At 45.2% G+C, this 18428-nt stretch overlaps 3 protein-coding genes across 3 annotated transcripts in view; 2 read left to right on the plus strand and 1 right to left on the minus strand.

Annotated features, from left to right (window-relative positions):
• The first annotated feature begins 2123 nt into the window (after positions 1–2123).
• Positions 2124–4051, plus strand: sap18 (Sin3A-associated protein). Its single transcript, XM_080519673.1, has 4 exons — positions 2124–2277; positions 3152–3261; positions 3575–3697; positions 3773–4051. The coding sequence occupies exons 1-4, from the start codon at positions 2206–2208 to the stop codon at positions 3927–3929; spliced, it is 462 nt and encodes a 153-aa protein (XP_080375799.1). The 5' UTR covers positions 2124–2205; the 3' UTR covers positions 3930–4051.
• A 571-nt stretch (positions 4052–4622) lies between these two features.
• On the plus strand, positions 4623–7598 carry rtraf (RNA transcription, translation and transport factor). The gene is made up of 8 exons (XM_080519671.1): positions 4623–4763; positions 5230–5354; positions 5756–5855; positions 5976–6050; positions 6132–6220; positions 6855–6923; positions 7007–7055; positions 7135–7598. Exons 1-8 carry the CDS (start codon positions 4703–4705, stop codon positions 7287–7289), a joined length of 723 nt encoding a protein of 240 aa, XP_080375797.1. The 5' UTR covers positions 4623–4702; the 3' UTR covers positions 7290–7598.
• Positions 7599–7646: 48 nt separating this feature from the next.
• Positions 7647–18428, minus strand: part of nid2a (nidogen 2a (osteonidogen)) — a 31408-nt gene continuing 20626 nt past the window's right edge. The window contains 20 exon segments of the mRNA XM_080519653.1: positions 7647–8885; positions 10002–10114; positions 10208–10331; positions 10462–10619; positions 12511–12682; positions 12760–12889; positions 12967–13139; positions 13238–13338; positions 13423–13546; positions 14702–14807; positions 14895–15019; positions 15107–15212; positions 15290–15423; positions 15954–16059; positions 16136–16269; positions 16572–16677; positions 16856–16989; positions 17102–17207; positions 17285–17418; positions 18253–18358. Coding sequence (XP_080375779.1) covers positions 8875–8885; positions 10002–10114; positions 10208–10331; positions 10462–10619; positions 12511–12682; positions 12760–12889; positions 12967–13139; positions 13238–13338; positions 13423–13546; positions 14702–14807; positions 14895–15019; positions 15107–15212; positions 15290–15423; positions 15954–16059; positions 16136–16269; positions 16572–16677; positions 16856–16989; positions 17102–17207; positions 17285–17418; positions 18253–18358 — 2403 coding nt within the window. The 3' untranslated portion in view covers positions 7647–8874.

The raw sequence follows: 18428 nt of genomic DNA on the forward strand, positions 1-18428 counted from the left end.
AAGTTTGAAAGAGGACGAAAAGGAATGAAAGTGAGAGGAGGAGGGGTGAAGGACAAGCGCCAACATTCATGTGAACCCTTGAACCTCTCTGCCCACTGTGGATTGCACTGAACTGAACCCTCTCTACTAAAACTACACAGTCCTCACGGAGCCACGACCGGCCGTCACTCTCATACTCAAGGATTCACTTTTCTGATTTAATTACATGTTTGCAAACACCTGCTTTCTATTGGAAGACTGCTCATAATGTAGCAATAAAAGATGAAATGTTGTTTTCTTACCTTGTGTCTGGAGCGTCAGGTGTTTTGCCAAAAATCACTCCTCATGGTACTGTGAACAAAGTTTCGGTGACGTCGGTGCTGTCCCATGTAAACATGAACTGGAGATAAAGTATTGAGTGTCATACAAACCTGCAGCTCCTCCTGGAGATACTTCTGTGAGAGTGAAGGCGTTCTGGAGAGAGACCACAACAGGTTCCTGAGCAGTCTCTTTGTGTGTGTGTGTGTGTGTGTGTGTGTGTGTGTGTGTGTGTGTGTGTGTGTGTGTGTGTGTGTGTGTGTGTGTGTGTGTGTGTGTGTGTGTGTGTGTGTGTGTGTGTGTGTGTGTGTGTGTGTGTGTGTGTGTGTGCAGCTGTAATTGGACACAGGTAGAAAGTCCTTGTGACTTCTCAGATCAGAACCATCGCTTGGCAGCGGTTGGTCTGCAGGACAGGGCGGCTCTGTGTGCTGACCACTGTGGCCGATGAGAGTTTCCCACAGTTTGTAAAAGTGTGGGAGCAAAAACCAACTTCCTCAGTTTACACTGAGGACGCTCACAACGCTGGAACCAGAACTCCTGCAGACAAGGTGGCATGTTGTAGCTACGGTGTTTTAACAGTGGTCAACACTGCACAAGTGTGCACAGCAGGTTCAGGGAGACTGAGGGAAAATAACCTGAAAGAGCAGGAAAAGTGAGACAGCGAGGGCGTCTGTGATTCTAATGGAGTCATTAGAGGAAAAACAGCAACACGTCTTCCTGATGCATATCAATGAATGGGGATCAGTGTCGGGGCCAGACTCAAAGAGCCACTGTTTGGTCATTCAGTCAGGACGGGGCTCAAACAGAAGGATAAAATGAGGCAGGACCAGAGAGGTGAACCACAGATGATTGTTAGAGTAACTCCAGAGAACAGAGCACAGCACTGTTACGAGACACACAACCACACACTGTCCAGACACACAATCACATACTGTACAATGCTCATATAGATGTAACCCCGGAAACTACACACACTCACCCACACACAGTGTAATGGGTGAGGGGTAGACCGAGCGGCATGTGACTGAGCAGCAGGGTCCACCTCTGGAGGTGGATTTAATCAAACCATAGGCTGTCGGTACAAATGCCGCAAGATGTCGCTCAAGTTTCTGAAGACAAAATTAGTTTATTAACAGAGAACTGGCACACAGCATCACACACAGGTCCAACCACAAAAAAAGTGAAATGCTGTAAATAAAACAAACGCAAAAAACCCCTATTCTGAATCAATATGAAAATCTGAATACCATCCATCCTGTTCGGGGTTGTTATGTGGGGCACTGAAGCCAATCACAGTTAACTACCTGGACAGGTTTTTAGACCATCAGAGGACAGACGCTGAGAGACAGACAACCACATCCACTCATATTCACACCTATAGGGGAAGTAATGCTCACCAATTAACCTCACGTGCATGGTTTTGGACTGTGGGAGGAAAACCACGCACACATGAGAGGACCAGCCAGTAGTTGAACCCATGACCTTCTCACTGCGAAATGAGGTATCTCACCAGTGCTCTACCATGTGAAATATAATTTTTTTTTACTGTAAGATGGTTATTGTTTTTTGAAGTAACAACAAATATATGCAACATTAAATAACAAAAACTACCACAAATGTTGGTTGACCATGAACTAATTATTAAAAAAGTGACAAAGTGACACAGAAAAAATACATACAGTAACATACGCACGACATAGATGAGTAGCAGTACCGCAGACAGACACCAAGAGGCAGTGAGCGGCTGCGGGAGAGTCTTTTCTAAATCAACAAAGAAGAAATCCAACCGCCATTAAAATACAACGAAGAAGAAGAAGAAGAAGAAATCCACCGTGCCCATTAGTGGAGGTCTTGCACATGTGAGCAGGCGCAAGTTTGTCATATTATTTCTATCTGTGCAACATCAGCATGGCGCTTGAATCCCGGATCACACAGGAGGAAATAAAGAAGGAGCCGGAGAAGCCCATTGACCGAGAAAAGGTAAAAGAATCGGCTCCGTGCAGCCTATTTACACGACGAGCTTCATGCTAACTAGCTGAGCTTCGCTAGCTCTCGATGAGAAGCGGTAATGTCTGAAGAATTGAAAACAATGTCTAAAGTAAACATAAAGGCACGCAAAGCTCATGTTCTACTTGTATCCGCTTGTAACGTCGACTAATCGTCCTTTATAGCTCAGACGGGTTTTAACAGACATGAACCTACAGAGTGCTAATGCTAACGTTGCTATGAATGGGATATTTACATTGAAGACTGTTAGCCTCAGAATCCTGCAATAATTGTTTCAAGAGAAACACAGTCAATCTAACCATAACAATCTTAAAGCTTAACTTAACAAGATGTCATTTAATTGAAATAAGAAAATGACTAAAGTCGGTTTTAAATCGTTTCGATTTGTTACATGACGACATGGGATTAAGGAGGATTCAAGGATTCTTTATTGTCGTATCAAAAAAATGATACGAAATTTGGACTCAGGTCCCGGTAAGCCAAAGTAATAAAAATAAAAATAAAAATATATATATAATAACTCAACTGTTATGCAAATCCAGTGTGAATTTTTTTTTGTTTTGAAAAAGCAGTCTTTATTTCTCCTTTCAAACCCACAATATGTATTTGAAACACTAATCTCTGCATTCATCTATTAATCTATATCTCTGAGGAGCAGAATTGGGCTATAAGAATGACCAGACAAGTGTTGACATTATCAAACAGTAACATGACAAGAAATGGATACATGAAGGAATTCACATGCTCCAATAAAGTAATGTTAGCCAGCATTTAAGCATTTGCACCATTTGTGTGTTTCTGCTGCTTTGTGTAGTTGGAAGTTTTACGTTCTTCATTATTCCTGCAGACCTGCCCTCTTCTGCTGCGAGTGTTCACCACCAACAATGGCCGACACCACAGAGTCGATGAGTTTGTGAGAGGAAACGTCCCCTCCAGCGAGCTGCAGATATACACCTGGTGAGAGCAACAAATGGTCTTTTTACAAATGTATTGTAGCATGCACATTGTTACATTACAACTTAAAGGGGATGTAAAATGACACCCAAGCCATAATACACAGAGGTCTAACTTCACCACAGAGAAGTACAATAAAACTACTACAAAAACTTTAGAAGCGAACACAAAACACTGAGAATGACCACAGAGAGGCTTAAACCAACAGTAAAAAGAGACACAAATGGATGTAATGTAACCACAAGTCTACAATAAGCTACCTCAAGGAACAAAACCATTATTGGAAGTTGCAATACCATGTCTGGTTGTATCTCAGGATGGATGCCACCCTGAAGGAGCTGACCAGTTTGGTGAAGGAGGTGTATCCCGAGGCCAGGAAAAAAGGAACTCACTTCACCTTTGCCATCGTCTACCCAGACCCCCGAGGGAAGATGTACAGGTCAGTATCGGTTGGTAATTCGCACCGATGAGTAATGTGGGGGCGATTCTGAAACTGTGTCTCACCTTGTCTCAGGTTGAAAGATATTGGCAGCACCATGTCTGGCAGGAAAGGTGCAGACGACTCCATGACGCTGCAGTCTCAGCGCTTCCAGATTGGAGATTACCTGGACATCGCCATCACGCCGCCCAACAGAGCTCCGCCCCTCAACACACGCATGAGGCCGTTCTGAGAACACACATGACACAGAAAACAAGACACACAAGCCTGTTTTTTTCCCCTCTTAAATCATCTAACATGTTCTCACCTTGTTGTTTTTTTTTAACTATGATGTGAAATAAAATCTTTTTTTTTTCCAAAACCTCAGTCTCTTTCTGTGAAAAATGCATTGAGTTTTTGTCTCAAACTGCTTTTATTTATTAAAGCTCCTGAAAACACAGTATAAAATATCAACAAGACCAGTGGGAGATCTGAAGAATAAAAATGACACATTAAAGGGACACGGTTTGATGAGGGTATTTGTAAATTGTCAACAGAAATCAAGACAAACATCCATCTTCCATACTGCTTTATCCTGGGTTGTGAGGTGTTGGAGCCAATCCCAACTAACTATGGGTGAGGGTAGTGTTCACACTGGACAGGTCACCAGTCCATCACGGGACAACAGCCTGGCTGGGTGACTATTTAGGGTTACCAGTTAAACCTTGCATACTTTACAAAGATGCTGAAGGCAAAACAATTCCAACAACAAAGTTGTTCAACTCGAGTGTAATGTAAATAAGAATTATCCTCTGCTAAATGTGAATTCATCCTGACCTGTTATTTAATATATAACGAGTTGTAACTTGTCGTTACATTATCTATAGAGTACTTTTCGGCCGGCTGGTGACCGGAAGTCGTCAGCATGTGACTGCGCATGCGCAGAGCCACATCTGCCTGCTAGCAGACCAGACTTGGCAGGTTAGCAGGAGAAATATCAGATTTCCGGTGAAATCAGTGTATAAGATGTTTCGGAGGAAACTCACGGCTCTGGATTACCACAACCCGGACGTCTTTGACTGCACAGGTAGGACCCGAGCTCAGCGGGCCGCTCTCTAAACGCACATCCGGGCTTGATAACGTGGAGCCGGCTAACATGCTGTCAAGTCCCGAGACGACGAGCCACCAGACTCGGTTCTGAAAAAACGCATTTCTGAATGTTTTTCAACCACAAACTCGTTTTCTATGTTGAAACATCACCAATAATCTCTCTTGCCATAGTATTGTATTAAACGGGACATGTCGCCTTTCTTTTAAAATACAATAAATGTGATTTAAATAAGTATGATCCGATTGTCATCTATTTTATTCCAATCTTTAAAATTCTGCTTTAAGGCTTCAAAGACACGCAAATGGCACTTCGGAGCTATGCCATGAAAGATCCCTTATCTAGTTGTTGAGATTGATTTATTCGGACGTGTCTATTTTTAGTCCACGTCGTCTAATGATGGTGGGAAGTTGGTGTGTGAAATATCTGTTTACTTTGTGCTCAGATGAGACTCAGTACAGGAACTGCATCGTGTGGCTGGAGGACCAGAAGATCAGACACTATAAGATTGAAGACAGAGGAAACCTGAGAAACATCCCCAGCTCAGACTGGCCCAAAGCCTACCAGAAGGTGAGAACACACACATCTCAGGTACGAGATTATTAGTGTGCTGAGCACATCAAACAGCTGGAGGCACAGGGACACTGTAGAGATGCAACACGTCCATTTCTGAATTCAAAACTCACAAGAATGGAACAAATTGATGAGAAACGCCATAAAGAGACACAAAAACACCACAAGGAATCACAAACTGACCAGTAAACTACAAAGAAATGTGATGAGAAACAGACAAAACTAGACATGAGGTAGTTTTATGTGACATGAGGAGTAAGTGTCTGTTTCTCCTTATTCATTCATGAGTGACACTTAATCTGTTCACAACCAGATCATGAGCTCCTACTGATGGAGAAGTCATCGTTTCTGGTGATGTGGCAGGTTGTTTGTATATATGTGTTTGTTTGTGGGTTCAGTACCTGCAGGATGTGAACTGTCCCTTCGGGGATCAGGAGAGGAAGGAGGCTCTGGACTGGCTCCTCGGCCTGGCTGTGAGATATGAATATGGAGATAATGGTGAGTGTGTGTAGCATCAATGGTGTCCAGTAGATGGAGGCAATGCACGTGGAATAACATTCTGATAGAGTCGATGTCATTGGTTTATGCTTGTATTTGTGTGTTTGTGTGTGACCTCAGTGGAGAAGTACAAAAACTGTCAACCCCTGGCAGCCAACAGCGATAAAACAGCGGACCCTCTCATCAACCTCGACGGTATGTAGGAGCGCCGCTCTTCATCCTCCTCCCTTCATCCACGGGTAAAACGTGTGACCACGTCTTTGTGTATTCTCGCAGGTAACTCACCAGATTTCAAAGCAGGAGTCATGGCTCTGGCCAACATCCTCAAGATCCAACGACACGACGACTACCTGGTCATGCTGAAGGTGAGAGATGATCGTGTGTGTTTGCAAACCTCGTATTTGCTTCTGTTCTTGGATCTGTGTGTCAACATCTGGCGGAAACTGTGAATAATATGGCGTCATCATGCAGTGTCAATGACTCAGTGCAGATTATGTCATGTTTTAAAAGACAATTTCAGCAACTTGCATAGTCTAGCACACGGTCTCTGTTCAATCAGTGTAAATTATCATTCTCCTTTTCCAAACACTTTTCTTTAGTGGGTATATTTTCAGCTCATCAACAAACAACTGGACTAATCAGTAAACTTCTCCTTCACAATAAAAGACACTTTGCATTTTGCACATAGAGCTTTTGCAGCTACAAAACAAAACCCAGTTTTTCCTTACAGTGACAGAAAATTCATAAATTCTTGTTCTTTGTGATTTGAGAAAATTAAAGAATAACTGCTCAGAGGCAGAGCACTCTGTGTTCTGTTAATCTGCAGCATCATAATAGGATTTTATTTATTTTTATTTTTTAAGAGAATGAGGCATAGTTACAGTTACAGTTAGTCAGATATCCAACAAGATAAGTAAACCTATAGATCTATAAAGATTTTCAATGGTTCTTGACACACTTTCTTAGTCGCAGGAGCTTATTTGTATTTGTGTTTGTCAGGCGATTCGTATTCTGATCCAGGAGAGACTCTCCCCAGAAGCCATCACTAAAGCCAGCCAGAACAAAGAGGTGAAGCTGAGGACACGTTGGTGATCTGCTGATGTTCCTCCATCGCTGTGCAGGGTATTTATTTTCCTGGTCTCTCTCTGCAGGGGGTTCCTGTAGCTCTGGATAAGCATGTCTTGGGCTTCGACACTGGAGGTATAGTATTGTTTTCTGATGTCTTCTGTCTCGCGGTCGCCTGGACAACGTAAGCCAAACTCGTCCTGTGTCCCGGCAGATGCCACGCTGAACGAAGCGGCTCAGATCCTGCGGCTGCTGCACATCGAGGAGCTGCGGGAGCTGCAGACCAAGATCAACGAGGCCATCGTGGCTGTTCAGGCCATCATCGCCGACCCAAAGACAGACCACAGGCTGGGCAAGGTCGGCAGATGAGAGAGGATGGACAAGGACTGTGCCACGGACGTTTTTAGTTTGAATTTCAAAGGAAAACCCAGTTTTTCCTCGGTTATTGAATTGATGTGAGCGAGTTTGTATCTTTCTGTTGGTGCATGACGTTAGGCCGGTTGACTTTAGAGAAAGTGTGTTATGATAAACTCCTGCCATCATCTCTTCTAGTGAAGATCTGTTTCTGTTGTTTATCAGCAAGAGGATTTTTTTTTTTTTGCGGATGGAAGAACGGCTTTATTTTGGAGACGTTTACAATGATGCTGTGAGGAAGAAAATATATATAAATCCAGCTCAGTTTGGCTCCTGTGCTCATTGTATTGGGTTTTTATTGACAAAAACATCACGACACGTTCACTTGTGAAAAGCCTGTGAAGCATCACATCACATTTTATTGTTATAAATATCACATCTTATGAAATGGTAAAAAATAATTGTCAGAAAAGAAAGCTTGGGTGTAAAATTAGTTGGATGTTTTTTTAGTACAGAGGATCATGTAAGGACTGAAGGGAACCAGACACACGCGGTGTGAGAAAATCTGAATACAGAGATGAGTGTCGCTGTGCTAAAACAGTTTGAAAGATGTAATCCAGCACTTTTAAAGTAACGCCACTTTTCGCCATGAAACTTTAAACTCCCAACAGTCACATGAGGTGAACTGCAGCTGCTTCTGTTCATGAGCCAACAGGAAACCCGGACTCAGGCAGAGGAATCATTGTGTTATAATCTGGATTTCTCTATTTTTCCTTTTATTCTTTCTAGCTTTTTATTTATATTTTATTCTTGTTTTCACTGCAAGCCTCACGTTTAATGGTGAGACGGTTCACATCTGTCAGTGTTCATTTCGAGTGTCTTCATGGTCCTGCTGTGGTTTTAAGTTTTTTTATTGTCCTCAAGATCATTTTGTGGATGTTTGGTCTCTTAAAGTGGTTATATGTCAGTTTTCATTCTGAGTGCTCCTCTTGCCTGCGCCCGGCTGTAACTCTTACATAGTCTGGTGTCTCTGCATGTCTTTACGTTCACTAATAAACCTTGAATCTAGAGAAGAAGGATGAGAAACTTTACCCGTCCTGAGAAAATGATATGCAAAATATTGTGACGTCCCTTCAGTTTGGCCTGCTGATACTCGCTTCATATTTAATGTAGCAGCTGTGATCCTCTCAATGAACTGAATAATATCAAAAACTAAAACAGGGAGGAGCCTACATTTACGTTTCAAAATGTGATGTCATTGTTCTGTAGCTTTAATTGATAGAAAAAAAAACAACTCACAAAAATACAAAATACAGTACAAAAAATTTAACAAATGAGGTATAAAACAAATTTACAAAACTGTGGGTTATATCTTTGAAAAGGTGAGATAATGGGAAGTGGGGGTGTGTGGAGGGGGTGTGGATTAGCTCTGACTGCTCATCGGGATTGTGGGAAGCCACCTCGCTTCCTCCTGAGCGTCCTTTCCTTCTGAGGGACACCGGAGACAGCTGTGGTCCTGTCCTGGGTCCGGGGACGACTCCCCCCACCCCCCCACATCGAACGGTAGCACCAAAAGGACCCTGCGGCCGCCGGTCCGTCGTTAGTGGCTCCCTGTCATTAAGAGAAAAAGAAAAAAAAACACAACCGCACGGCTTCGTCACGTCATTTCCTCCTGGAAGTGCGTCTCTTCTTGCAACAATGGCGTGTTGAAGGTGCGAGTTTCCTTTCCTGTGTGAGTCTGAATGCGGCGTAATGACAGAACAAACAGACCCTCCATCCATCCAAAGCCCTACACTTATCCACTCACCGTGACTGAGCACGACCTGTGTGCAGAGCGCGTGTGCGCTCTAAGCCCTCTACAAGCAGGGACGCTGTGCAGATGTGCGCGGCTTTCACAGCAACATCTGCCAAGGTGCTACTTTGGGGATTATCCTGTGTTTAGAGGCCTACTTTGTACTTTGGAGGTGTTTAAAGGCAGAGCTTTGAATGGGCTGGAGGCCATCTGCAGCCATCAGCACATCAAACACACAAACTACAGGTAGACGACTCGCACACAGCTGTGTGATCTTCGCTCTTTGGTCCGGTGTGTGTGCACACACACACACACACACAATAGTCACAAGTAGAGGGTGACACACAACTGTGTAATCATTGTTCCTGAGTATTTCATGTCAGTGTTAAGTCACCACACACACACAGACTGTTTTCTGAATGAGAAGTGATGAAACACAAGTTTTTTCAGACAAGATTAGTGTTATAAGTGTGTCACTGTGTACTCCTTGGTTTGTTTCGGTTGCTGCTTGCATTACAAATTTGAGACAACCTCCTGCAAAAGTTCACATCATCCGCCACCACCGGCTGATGTTTCCAACGGGGACGGGAGAATCCAGTCACAACATGTCAGAGGGGTACGTTGGAAAAAATAGCCGACTTGCCTCAACAGAAGAGAGAATATTTATAAAATGCATCTGTCAGAAATTGATTTATCACAAGGAAACTATTTGGTGACCCACATTCGGTGCAGAAGCTGAGCGCGCCATGCAGAGGAAGAAGTTCCCTCCACAGGTGTGTAAATGGAGGCTTTGAGGTTGAAGTGACACCTGGTGGGATGATATCACTGCACAGTGTGTGTGTTGATGTGTGCGTCACATACGTTGACAGAGTCTCTAATAATAGTAATCACGCCTGTTTGCAACATAGAACTTGCCGGTTTCCTCAATGTCTCACCTTCTAGACAGTAGCTGGTTGCTATAGCGATGCCGTACAGGTGGGAGCGCTGGTCGGGCAGGTACTCGTCTGTGAACTGGCTGCTGTCTTTGCTCACCGCGATCACGCCGTCCCTGTGAGGGAGCGACAGCAGGGAGAGACGCTGAGTCCGGATGTACCATACAGTGTGTGAATGAACAGAAAGGAGGTTTGACGGGGACGCCCACCTCCTCCAGTCGGTGTAGTAGAAGTGGTTCCTGTAGTACACCATGCTGAACGGGTAGTTGAGGCTGGGGTGAACGACTTTCCGACCTGATCCATCCGGAGATATGCACTCCAAACGCTTCGTACCTGACACACACATAACAAAAAAAGAGTGGATTAAATAGTTGCAACGTGAAGAAAAGGAAGGATTAAAGCTGTTTTATTTAATATAAGTCCCCTCAGGTGTCTGCACTGGAAGTAATCCAGCCATGCTTACCTGCGTCAGCCCAGCAGATCTGTCCAGTAGAAGAGTCGTGAGTCAGAGCGTTTGGCAGACCGATGCCGTCAGACACCAGCACTCTGCGGTTCTGACCGTCCACTGTGGAACTCTCGATCTTGGGAGCCTCTCTGTTCCAGTCGGTCCAGTACAGGGTGCTGCAAGGACACCACATGCAGGGCAAACGCTGCTTTCAATCTCAGCTTGGCTGCGTTGATGTGAAGTGGCTTTATCCGTGAGGTAAACATGTAACAATGACAAGATGTCTGCAGCAGAGGGGGGTGAAACTCCAACCGTTGTAAAGAGAATCTAAAAAGACGACTGTGGACTTGTTTTGGTGTCGAGTGCGGGGATCTGGCTAATATGAGGAGACAAATGGGTACAGAAGGGTATAAGAGCTCAAGGCTCAGGGGACCAGCTGCCTGATGCTGATGAGGTCACGGTCAGGTTACTCTGAGCAACGTGCGACCTTTGACCTCCGTTCCCCCTGCACAATTATTTAGTTGTATACATTAGAAAGTTCTCCAGCTCCGAGCGGACTCGTGTCTTCCTGTTTCTCATCAATGTCCTTTCAATGAGTGACTTCCCAGGATTATGAAATCCACGTCATTGCACCTCGAGATGACACTGCTGCATGAATATGTGTGTATGAGAGAGAGTGTGTATGGGCGGCTGATGAAGCCGAGCTGCATGCAATGTGTGTACATGTGGGGCGGTCCTCTGGGAACTGCAGGTAATACACACCACATGAGCAATCAGCTCACAAACACACCATGTGAGCATGAATGTGGTGAAGGTGCAGGACGCAGATGCTTCGCTGTGTGTGGTGGGAGGAGGAGGAGGAGGGAGGGGTGAACATGTGTCAGCTCAGACTTAAAGTGTATTCATGTGAAGCCATAATTACCTTTCGAGACTTGGCTTTATGTCAGGACACACAAACACACACTTTTGGCCTGGAGGCAAATAATAAACCCGTAGCTGTCGGACCGATAAGGTGAAACAAACATTGGGGGTTTTATGATTTGGATTATTGCCGCCGCGTTTAATCGTGTGTATCAACCACATTAACGTACACCCACACTCATGCATGCACGGGGCTGTTGATTATGTGATTAGCTGCGATAATGGAAAACAGATGTGATTCCTGCAGAGAGCTAACCAATGAAACGGAGGATTAATACCACCAAGTGCAGCTTTCTTGGCTCGCTCTGGTGTGACACCCACAGAGAAAGTGCAAAGAAAATCCCCAAAAACGTATGTGACACGACTGTCAAACATGCGATGCTAAACGAACGTCCACCCTGCAACTCGGATCACATGAATTCTCCTCCTGCTGCCTGCTGATGTCATTTTCAGGTCACAGTCTCGAGCGGAGGAACCAGACTCAACTTCTTTCTGCGAAAAAGGACTTAAGGAGCATCATTTGTACTGTACTAATGAATTAAGTGCAGGCCTTTCTGACTCATACCTGTGTTTGAGAGTGTGTGTTTAATTTCACGGCGCCGCTAATGGACTGAAAACCATCTGTGGTACTAAAGCGCTCGTTCTGTCTGAGTGAATCGCCACCAGGACATTAGTTTTGATCGTCAAGCGGAGGCGGTTGTTTGTTTCTTGCTCAGGGAAGACATTTGTATATGTTTGCAGATCCAGACTAAACTGTCCTAAAGTGGCACAACAAGGAAGAATTACAGCTTCATCAATCTATTGCACTTGATATTAGTTCATACATGGTTGGACTTTAAATCAAAGGTCAAAGCACAAATAACTGCTCTACTTAAACACAGGAAACAAGTACATTTTTAACTTTTCAAACTTTTTAAAAGAAAACTCATCACCAAGCAGGTTTTAATGAGATGTCTGATTGAGAGACACAATAAAGCTCGAGATTCAATGTGTCACAAATTGTGACAAAAACAGACCAAACCCCAGCGTATTAATTGAACATAACCAGGACTTCAAAGAGTACACCCCCCCAAAAAAATGCATTGAAAAGATAGACAATCTGAAAGCAACAACAAATAAATAAATGGATGCTGTTGTTTTTTTTACCCGGTAGAAGAAACCACTATGATGGCCCGCGGGTTGACCAGGTCTGTCTCAAACAGCGTCCGCCGCCCGCTGCCGTCCAGACTGGCGCTTTCGATGACGTCGGGGGTCGAGTCGACCCAGAACATCAACCTGCGTTTGACATCCACAGCCAAACCCTCCGGGCTGACCAGATCTAGAGCAGCACAGAGTTTAGGCTGGTCAAAAAAAGGCAGAAATCCATCATTTTATTAAATCAAAATGAGATCTTACTCGTGTTGATGAGTATTTTGGGCTCAGCTCCAGTGGTCATTGGAGCTCTATTGATTGTTCTTGCAGACAGATCCGTCCAATAGACGTGATTCTCTTTGCAGTCGTAGGCGATGCCAACAACAATCGAACCCTGAACACAAACAGAGTTTGTGATTAACTTGTTCAAAGAATTCAAGTATTCTCACATCCCTCCGGTGCGTCACCTACATGTAAAGTCAACAGCGTTTTAGAATCGGTGGCATCCAGTCCGGTCCCGTCCAGAGGCAGCGCTCCTATTTTCTGTCCCTGAGCGTACAGCAGTGTGACGGCGGCGTTGGGAGGCGGGGTCACGACCGGGCTGGGCAGGGGCCGCACGGTGGGCGGGGCCACAGTGGAGATGCCTGGACCGAGAGAGGATCCATTCAAAATAGACACAAGTCATATGTCGTATAAATGGGGGAGTGATAATGTCGAAAAATAACGAGAATAAAATATTTACATGCGGGCTTGACGACGTTGTGCGATCTGGTGCCAGAGATCTCGCGGCCGTCCTGGTCGACACACCAACAGTAGGTGGTCTCACCATAACACTGGACCGGACTGAGAGGAGAACAAAGTGACTGAACGACACTTTCTGTGATGAATTCAACTAAAACAGAAGGCAGGTGTGTTGCTGTGGTGTACCTGAACTGTCCGTCCTGCTCACACTGAGGCACGTACTGCTGAGGGTCCGGCTTCCCGCCGTAGTGCTCGATCAAACTGGCCCTCCATCGCTCACACACACTCTCAGGCTGAGGAGCCACCGGGGCTGCAGGGAAGGAAAACAATCCAACAATAGACCTAAACATAACTGTAAAGTCAGAATTCTGATGGACCTCGTCGTCTCTGCAGTTCCAGCGCCTCTCGAACCTGCACAGTTTATCTTGCAGTGATAGGTGGAGAACGTGATTAATGACGCCGGGATGCCGCAAAGTTAAAGATACACACACGTCCTGCCTTTGTCAAAACTGTTTACAGCATTAAACTCCCTTTACTAACTCACTTTACAGAGGAGCTTTAAACTCAAAACCTGAAACCACTTTAGGCTCCTGCTAATGTTTATTCTGGCCTCTCCGTCTCCAACACTGGACTCTTCACTTCGTAGACAGTGAGGATAAAAAAAAAAAAGATTCAATATAACGGAGAGACCGTTAACGCGCTGTAAGTCAGCTGGATGAATCACTGGGCTTTTATTTCTGTCTAGTAATCCACCACACGGCACAAAATAACAGCACATTGATGACTTTTCAATCCTCAGACTGACCTACTGTCTTGGCAGCGAGCTGCATTAGTAATGCACATAAATACAGACTCCCTCCAAATAGCACACAAATGTTTAGAACTGTTGCGGGCTTTGAAAAAGCAGCTTTTGGAATATAGGGTTGCATACACCCAGTGTTATAGAGAAGAATCAGGATAGTTTAATCAGCACATTCAACAAGCGGCATGAAAATAATCAGACAAACAAAACGAGTCTCCCCGTGCAGACTCTGCAGAGCGGGGTGTAACACCAGGTCGTCACTGCGCGTCTTGGACGTGTTTTGGCCCGGTTGGCATGGCAACCACTGGCAGCTCGTCGTACCACAAACGGACCGCTTCAGATGTCCCGACGGTCATAAATGGAATTTACAGCTGGGGCTGAATTTATAGAACGACCTCCATTTACGTGTGAGTGAGAGGATGAGGGAGGATCACGGTTTCACAACCAGGGAGGAAAGGCATCATGGGATGTTTCCTTTTCTTTTTTATTTCAGCTGCTAAATAATCAGCTTTACATGCTTGCTATTTTATCCATCCAAAATGGTTGAAGTTTTATGGAAGAAGTGAAGACAAGCAAAGTGATAATAAACTTAGATGAGCTTTTGAATAAAGTGAATAAATTAATTAAGCAATCATGTGGTTTATTTTCCAAACACAGTCTCACCTGGCTGATGGCAGTCCACAGGAGGTGTACCTGGAGCGGTCCTGGTTCCTGGTCTCTCTTCACCTCTGCTGCCCACACACCAGCAATGTCCAGTGGAACCATGGCACTATAACACGAAACAGTACAAACAACCGTATTTAGACGAACAAGTGGAGAAAAGTTAACATCCTCCAGTAGAAGAACTGAGGTGCACCTGTTGAGGTAGGTACTGTCCTTGTGCGTCACACTGAGGTACAAAAGCTCCCACTATGGGGTGTCCATCTGGGCTGGAGGTCTGGACGCCGTCCCTGTGGTGCTCACAGTGAGTTTTAGGACGCTCTGGTCGACCAAGAAGAAAAACAAAAACCACAGTGATTCAACTTGGGTTTGTGTGATTGGGGATCAGCGGCTCTCCTCGGCTCTCACCTGGTTCGTCACAGTCTTTGGGTTGAGTCCCTGGTGGAGTCCTGGTCCCCGCTCGCTCCTGCCCACTACTGTCCACACACCAGCAGTGTCCAGACGAGCCGTGGCACTGGAACAACAAAGCAAACCAATCTAGGTTATCACACATATCCATAATAGTCTAAACTGTGACTGATAGAGACGAACCTGTAGTGGCAGGTATTGTCCATTAGCGTCACATTGTGGCACATAAGCACCAACAACAGGAAATCCATCAGACGTGGCAGCCTGTGCTTTTTCTCTGTGGTGTTGGCAGTGAGTTTTAGGACCTTCTGGCTCATCTGAAAGACACATACACAAGATATTAAGTCGCTTGCAGGAATGAACAGGAAGCTTTCAACACCCCGGGTTAGATTTGTTGAGTAAACATGTCAGAGGGACCTCAACAAGACTGAGCTTCTTATTCTACACTGACGACACACAACTCCTCTGTACAGCAGTGCCAGCGGCTGCTTCCAGCTCCGCTCTCTTGTTTTGAAAATACTACAAATCCACCAGGCTGGGATCCATCATCAGCGACTGGTCAATGCCTAAACCTGAAGACAATACTCACACTACTTTGTTCAGTTTATCTCTTTTTAGTACTTCTTGAACTTACTGTTCTCGCAGTCCCAAAATAGAACCCAATCTGATGGGCTTTAAAGGTACAGCAGGTAATATTGTATTAATGCCGTAGGATTGAGTCGTGAGGTTAAGCTAACAAGCCTGTTCAGTCTTGTAAATCCAGCACCTTTTCAGTCCCCAGTTCACGCAGAAACAATGGCTTCTTCTTGCTGAGATGTAATAAACCGGGACACGATGGCGGTCTCACCTGGTTTGTCACAGTCTTTGGGCCGATTCCCCGGCGGAGTCCTGGTTCCTGCTCTCTCCCGCCCACTACTGTCCACACACCAGCAGTGACCAGAGGAGCCGTGGCACTAGGGCAACATGAACATTCGTCACCACGACTGGAAAAGCCACTGGCCACAATGTGGAGTTCAAATGTGAGTTCACCTGCAGTGGGAGGTACTGGCCCTGCTCGTCACACTGTGGCACGTAGGCACCGACTGCAGGGAACCCGTCTGAACTGCCGCCCTGCACGCCGTCTCTGTGGTGCTCACAGTGGGTTTTAGGACGCTGGGGTTCGTCTGAGTTGAGACAGACATTCACGCAGATTTACTCAGAGACGAAGGCGAGTTATGACGTTCAAAGCTGAGCTGAAACACGAGACGTTTAAGGTTAGGATGGGACTTTCTGTTGGAATATTCTCTGTTTTTATAGAACTAAAGGTGCTTATTTCGACCGGAGTTCCACCTGGTTTGGACTAAGACCACTCGGATTCATGTTCACCATTAAAATCTCATAAATTCGCTTAGACTTTTGCTTTTCAATGTATGTCAGACCTTAATATGACTATAGACTACTGTATAGAGTACATCGGTGGTTTGACCTGGTCGGCTGCAGTCTACAGACGGCGTCCCCGGTGGAGTCCTGGTTCCAGGTCTTTCCTCTCCTCTGCTGTTCACACACCAACAATGTCCAGTGGAGCCGTGGCACTGAAGAAACCCACAGCAATCACAACTCAGAGAGCTGCAGTACATTTTTCACAATTTTTACAAACTTTGTTCAACATATCAAATGTTTAAATATCTAAATTGGTCAGCATTATTGATCTATTAGGAAAAGAAGGTGTTGCTCAACAAGCTAAGAGTAGAAGCAACAGTTGTGGTTTACCTGTTGTGGTGTGTATTGTCCGTTGGCGTCACATTCAGGTATGAACACTCCTGGTATGGGATGTCCCTCTGGACTGCTGGTCTGCACGCTGTCTCGGTGCTGCTCGCAGTGAGTTTTTGGACGTTCAGGTACATCTGAAGACCGAAAAAAATAAATTTCTTTGGTTTTTTTAACGACTATTAGTTGTGTGAGTTTAGTCACACCTGTGTCAGGTCATTAAACTACAAGAGACGCTCGGTATCTCACCTGGTCTGTCACAGTCTCTGGGCACTGTACCAGGTGGAGTCCGAGTTCCTGCCCTCTCCTGCCCCCGGCTGTCCACGCACCAGCAATGCCCGCTGGATCCATGACACTGCAGAAACGACAGATGCCACGTTGAAATCTCTTCAGTCGTACGTGTGATCGTTCAGTCAATGAGTGTGTGCAGACCTGCAGGGGTGTGTAGCGTCCGTCAGCGTCGCACTGAGGCACGTACGCTCCAATCAGAGAAAGCCCCTCGGAGCTGGTGGTCTGGACGCTGTCTCTGTGGTGCTCGCACTGAGTTTTATGTCTCACAGGTTCATCTGGAGGGAAAAGTGGCAGGATCTTTAGGGCACATGAGAAAATAGTCAGAGCATTGTTTGAACTATGTCCTGAGCTAATGTTTGTAATATAACCCACTCTTTGCTGAGCACAGCTTCAACACCCTACTTTAAATTCATCAGGATTATAAAGTTGCATATAAAAACCTCTTAAAATATCTTTTCTTGGTCTATAAAGGTTTTTATACAAGAACTGTGAGATGTTCCAGCCAACAATTGAAGTTTAGTCTTACCCTGCTGCTTTTTAACTGTGACTTCTGCAACCATATAAACAACACAACACTTTTTTTTTCTGTCTCCGTCCTGCTCCGTCTCGGTATACATTTAACATCTCCTCCTCTATAAACAGTGAGATCACCTGTTTTTCCAGGCGTTCCAAGGCAACGGCCCAATGACCCCAATAGAGCACCACTTACAAGGTTACACACACACACACACACACACACACACACACACACACACACACACACACACACACACACACGGCGCAAACGTGCTGCATGCTTGGCTTGCCATTGAGCTGAGGAATTAGCGGGAGTTCACAGGTCAGCGTTTAACAAGAAAACCTTGGAGAGTCGTGACATAATGCACCTGCTGACGCTCATGCTGCGGATAACAAAACAGGCTGGAGTGCTCGTGGGAAGATAAACAACACAATGGTGTATTTGGGGGGGGAAATGTGACGGAGGAGGAGGTGGTGTTGATGTAGAACATTTTGAAAACTTCCAATTAATCGTGTTCATACAATGGTAAAAAAAAATGAAAATGTTGAGCTTTAAAGCAGAAAATGTTAGACGTAGACTTATTGTCCCTCACCTGGTTTATCGCAGTCTTTGGGTGGCTCGCCAGGAGACGTCCTGGTACCCGCTCTCTCCTGCCCGTGACCGTCCACACACCAGCAGTACCCAGAGGAGCCGTGGCACTAAAACACACCAGTTCATTTAGTGCCATTGTGGAACTCTCCAGGAGATCCAGTGTGGGTTAAGAGTCAC

The sequence above is a fragment of the Blennius ocellaris genome, assembly GCF_963422515.1.
Source record: "Blennius ocellaris genome assembly, chromosome: 24".
Classification (NCBI taxonomy): domain Eukaryota; kingdom Metazoa; phylum Chordata; class Actinopteri; order Blenniiformes; family Blenniidae; genus Blennius; species Blennius ocellaris.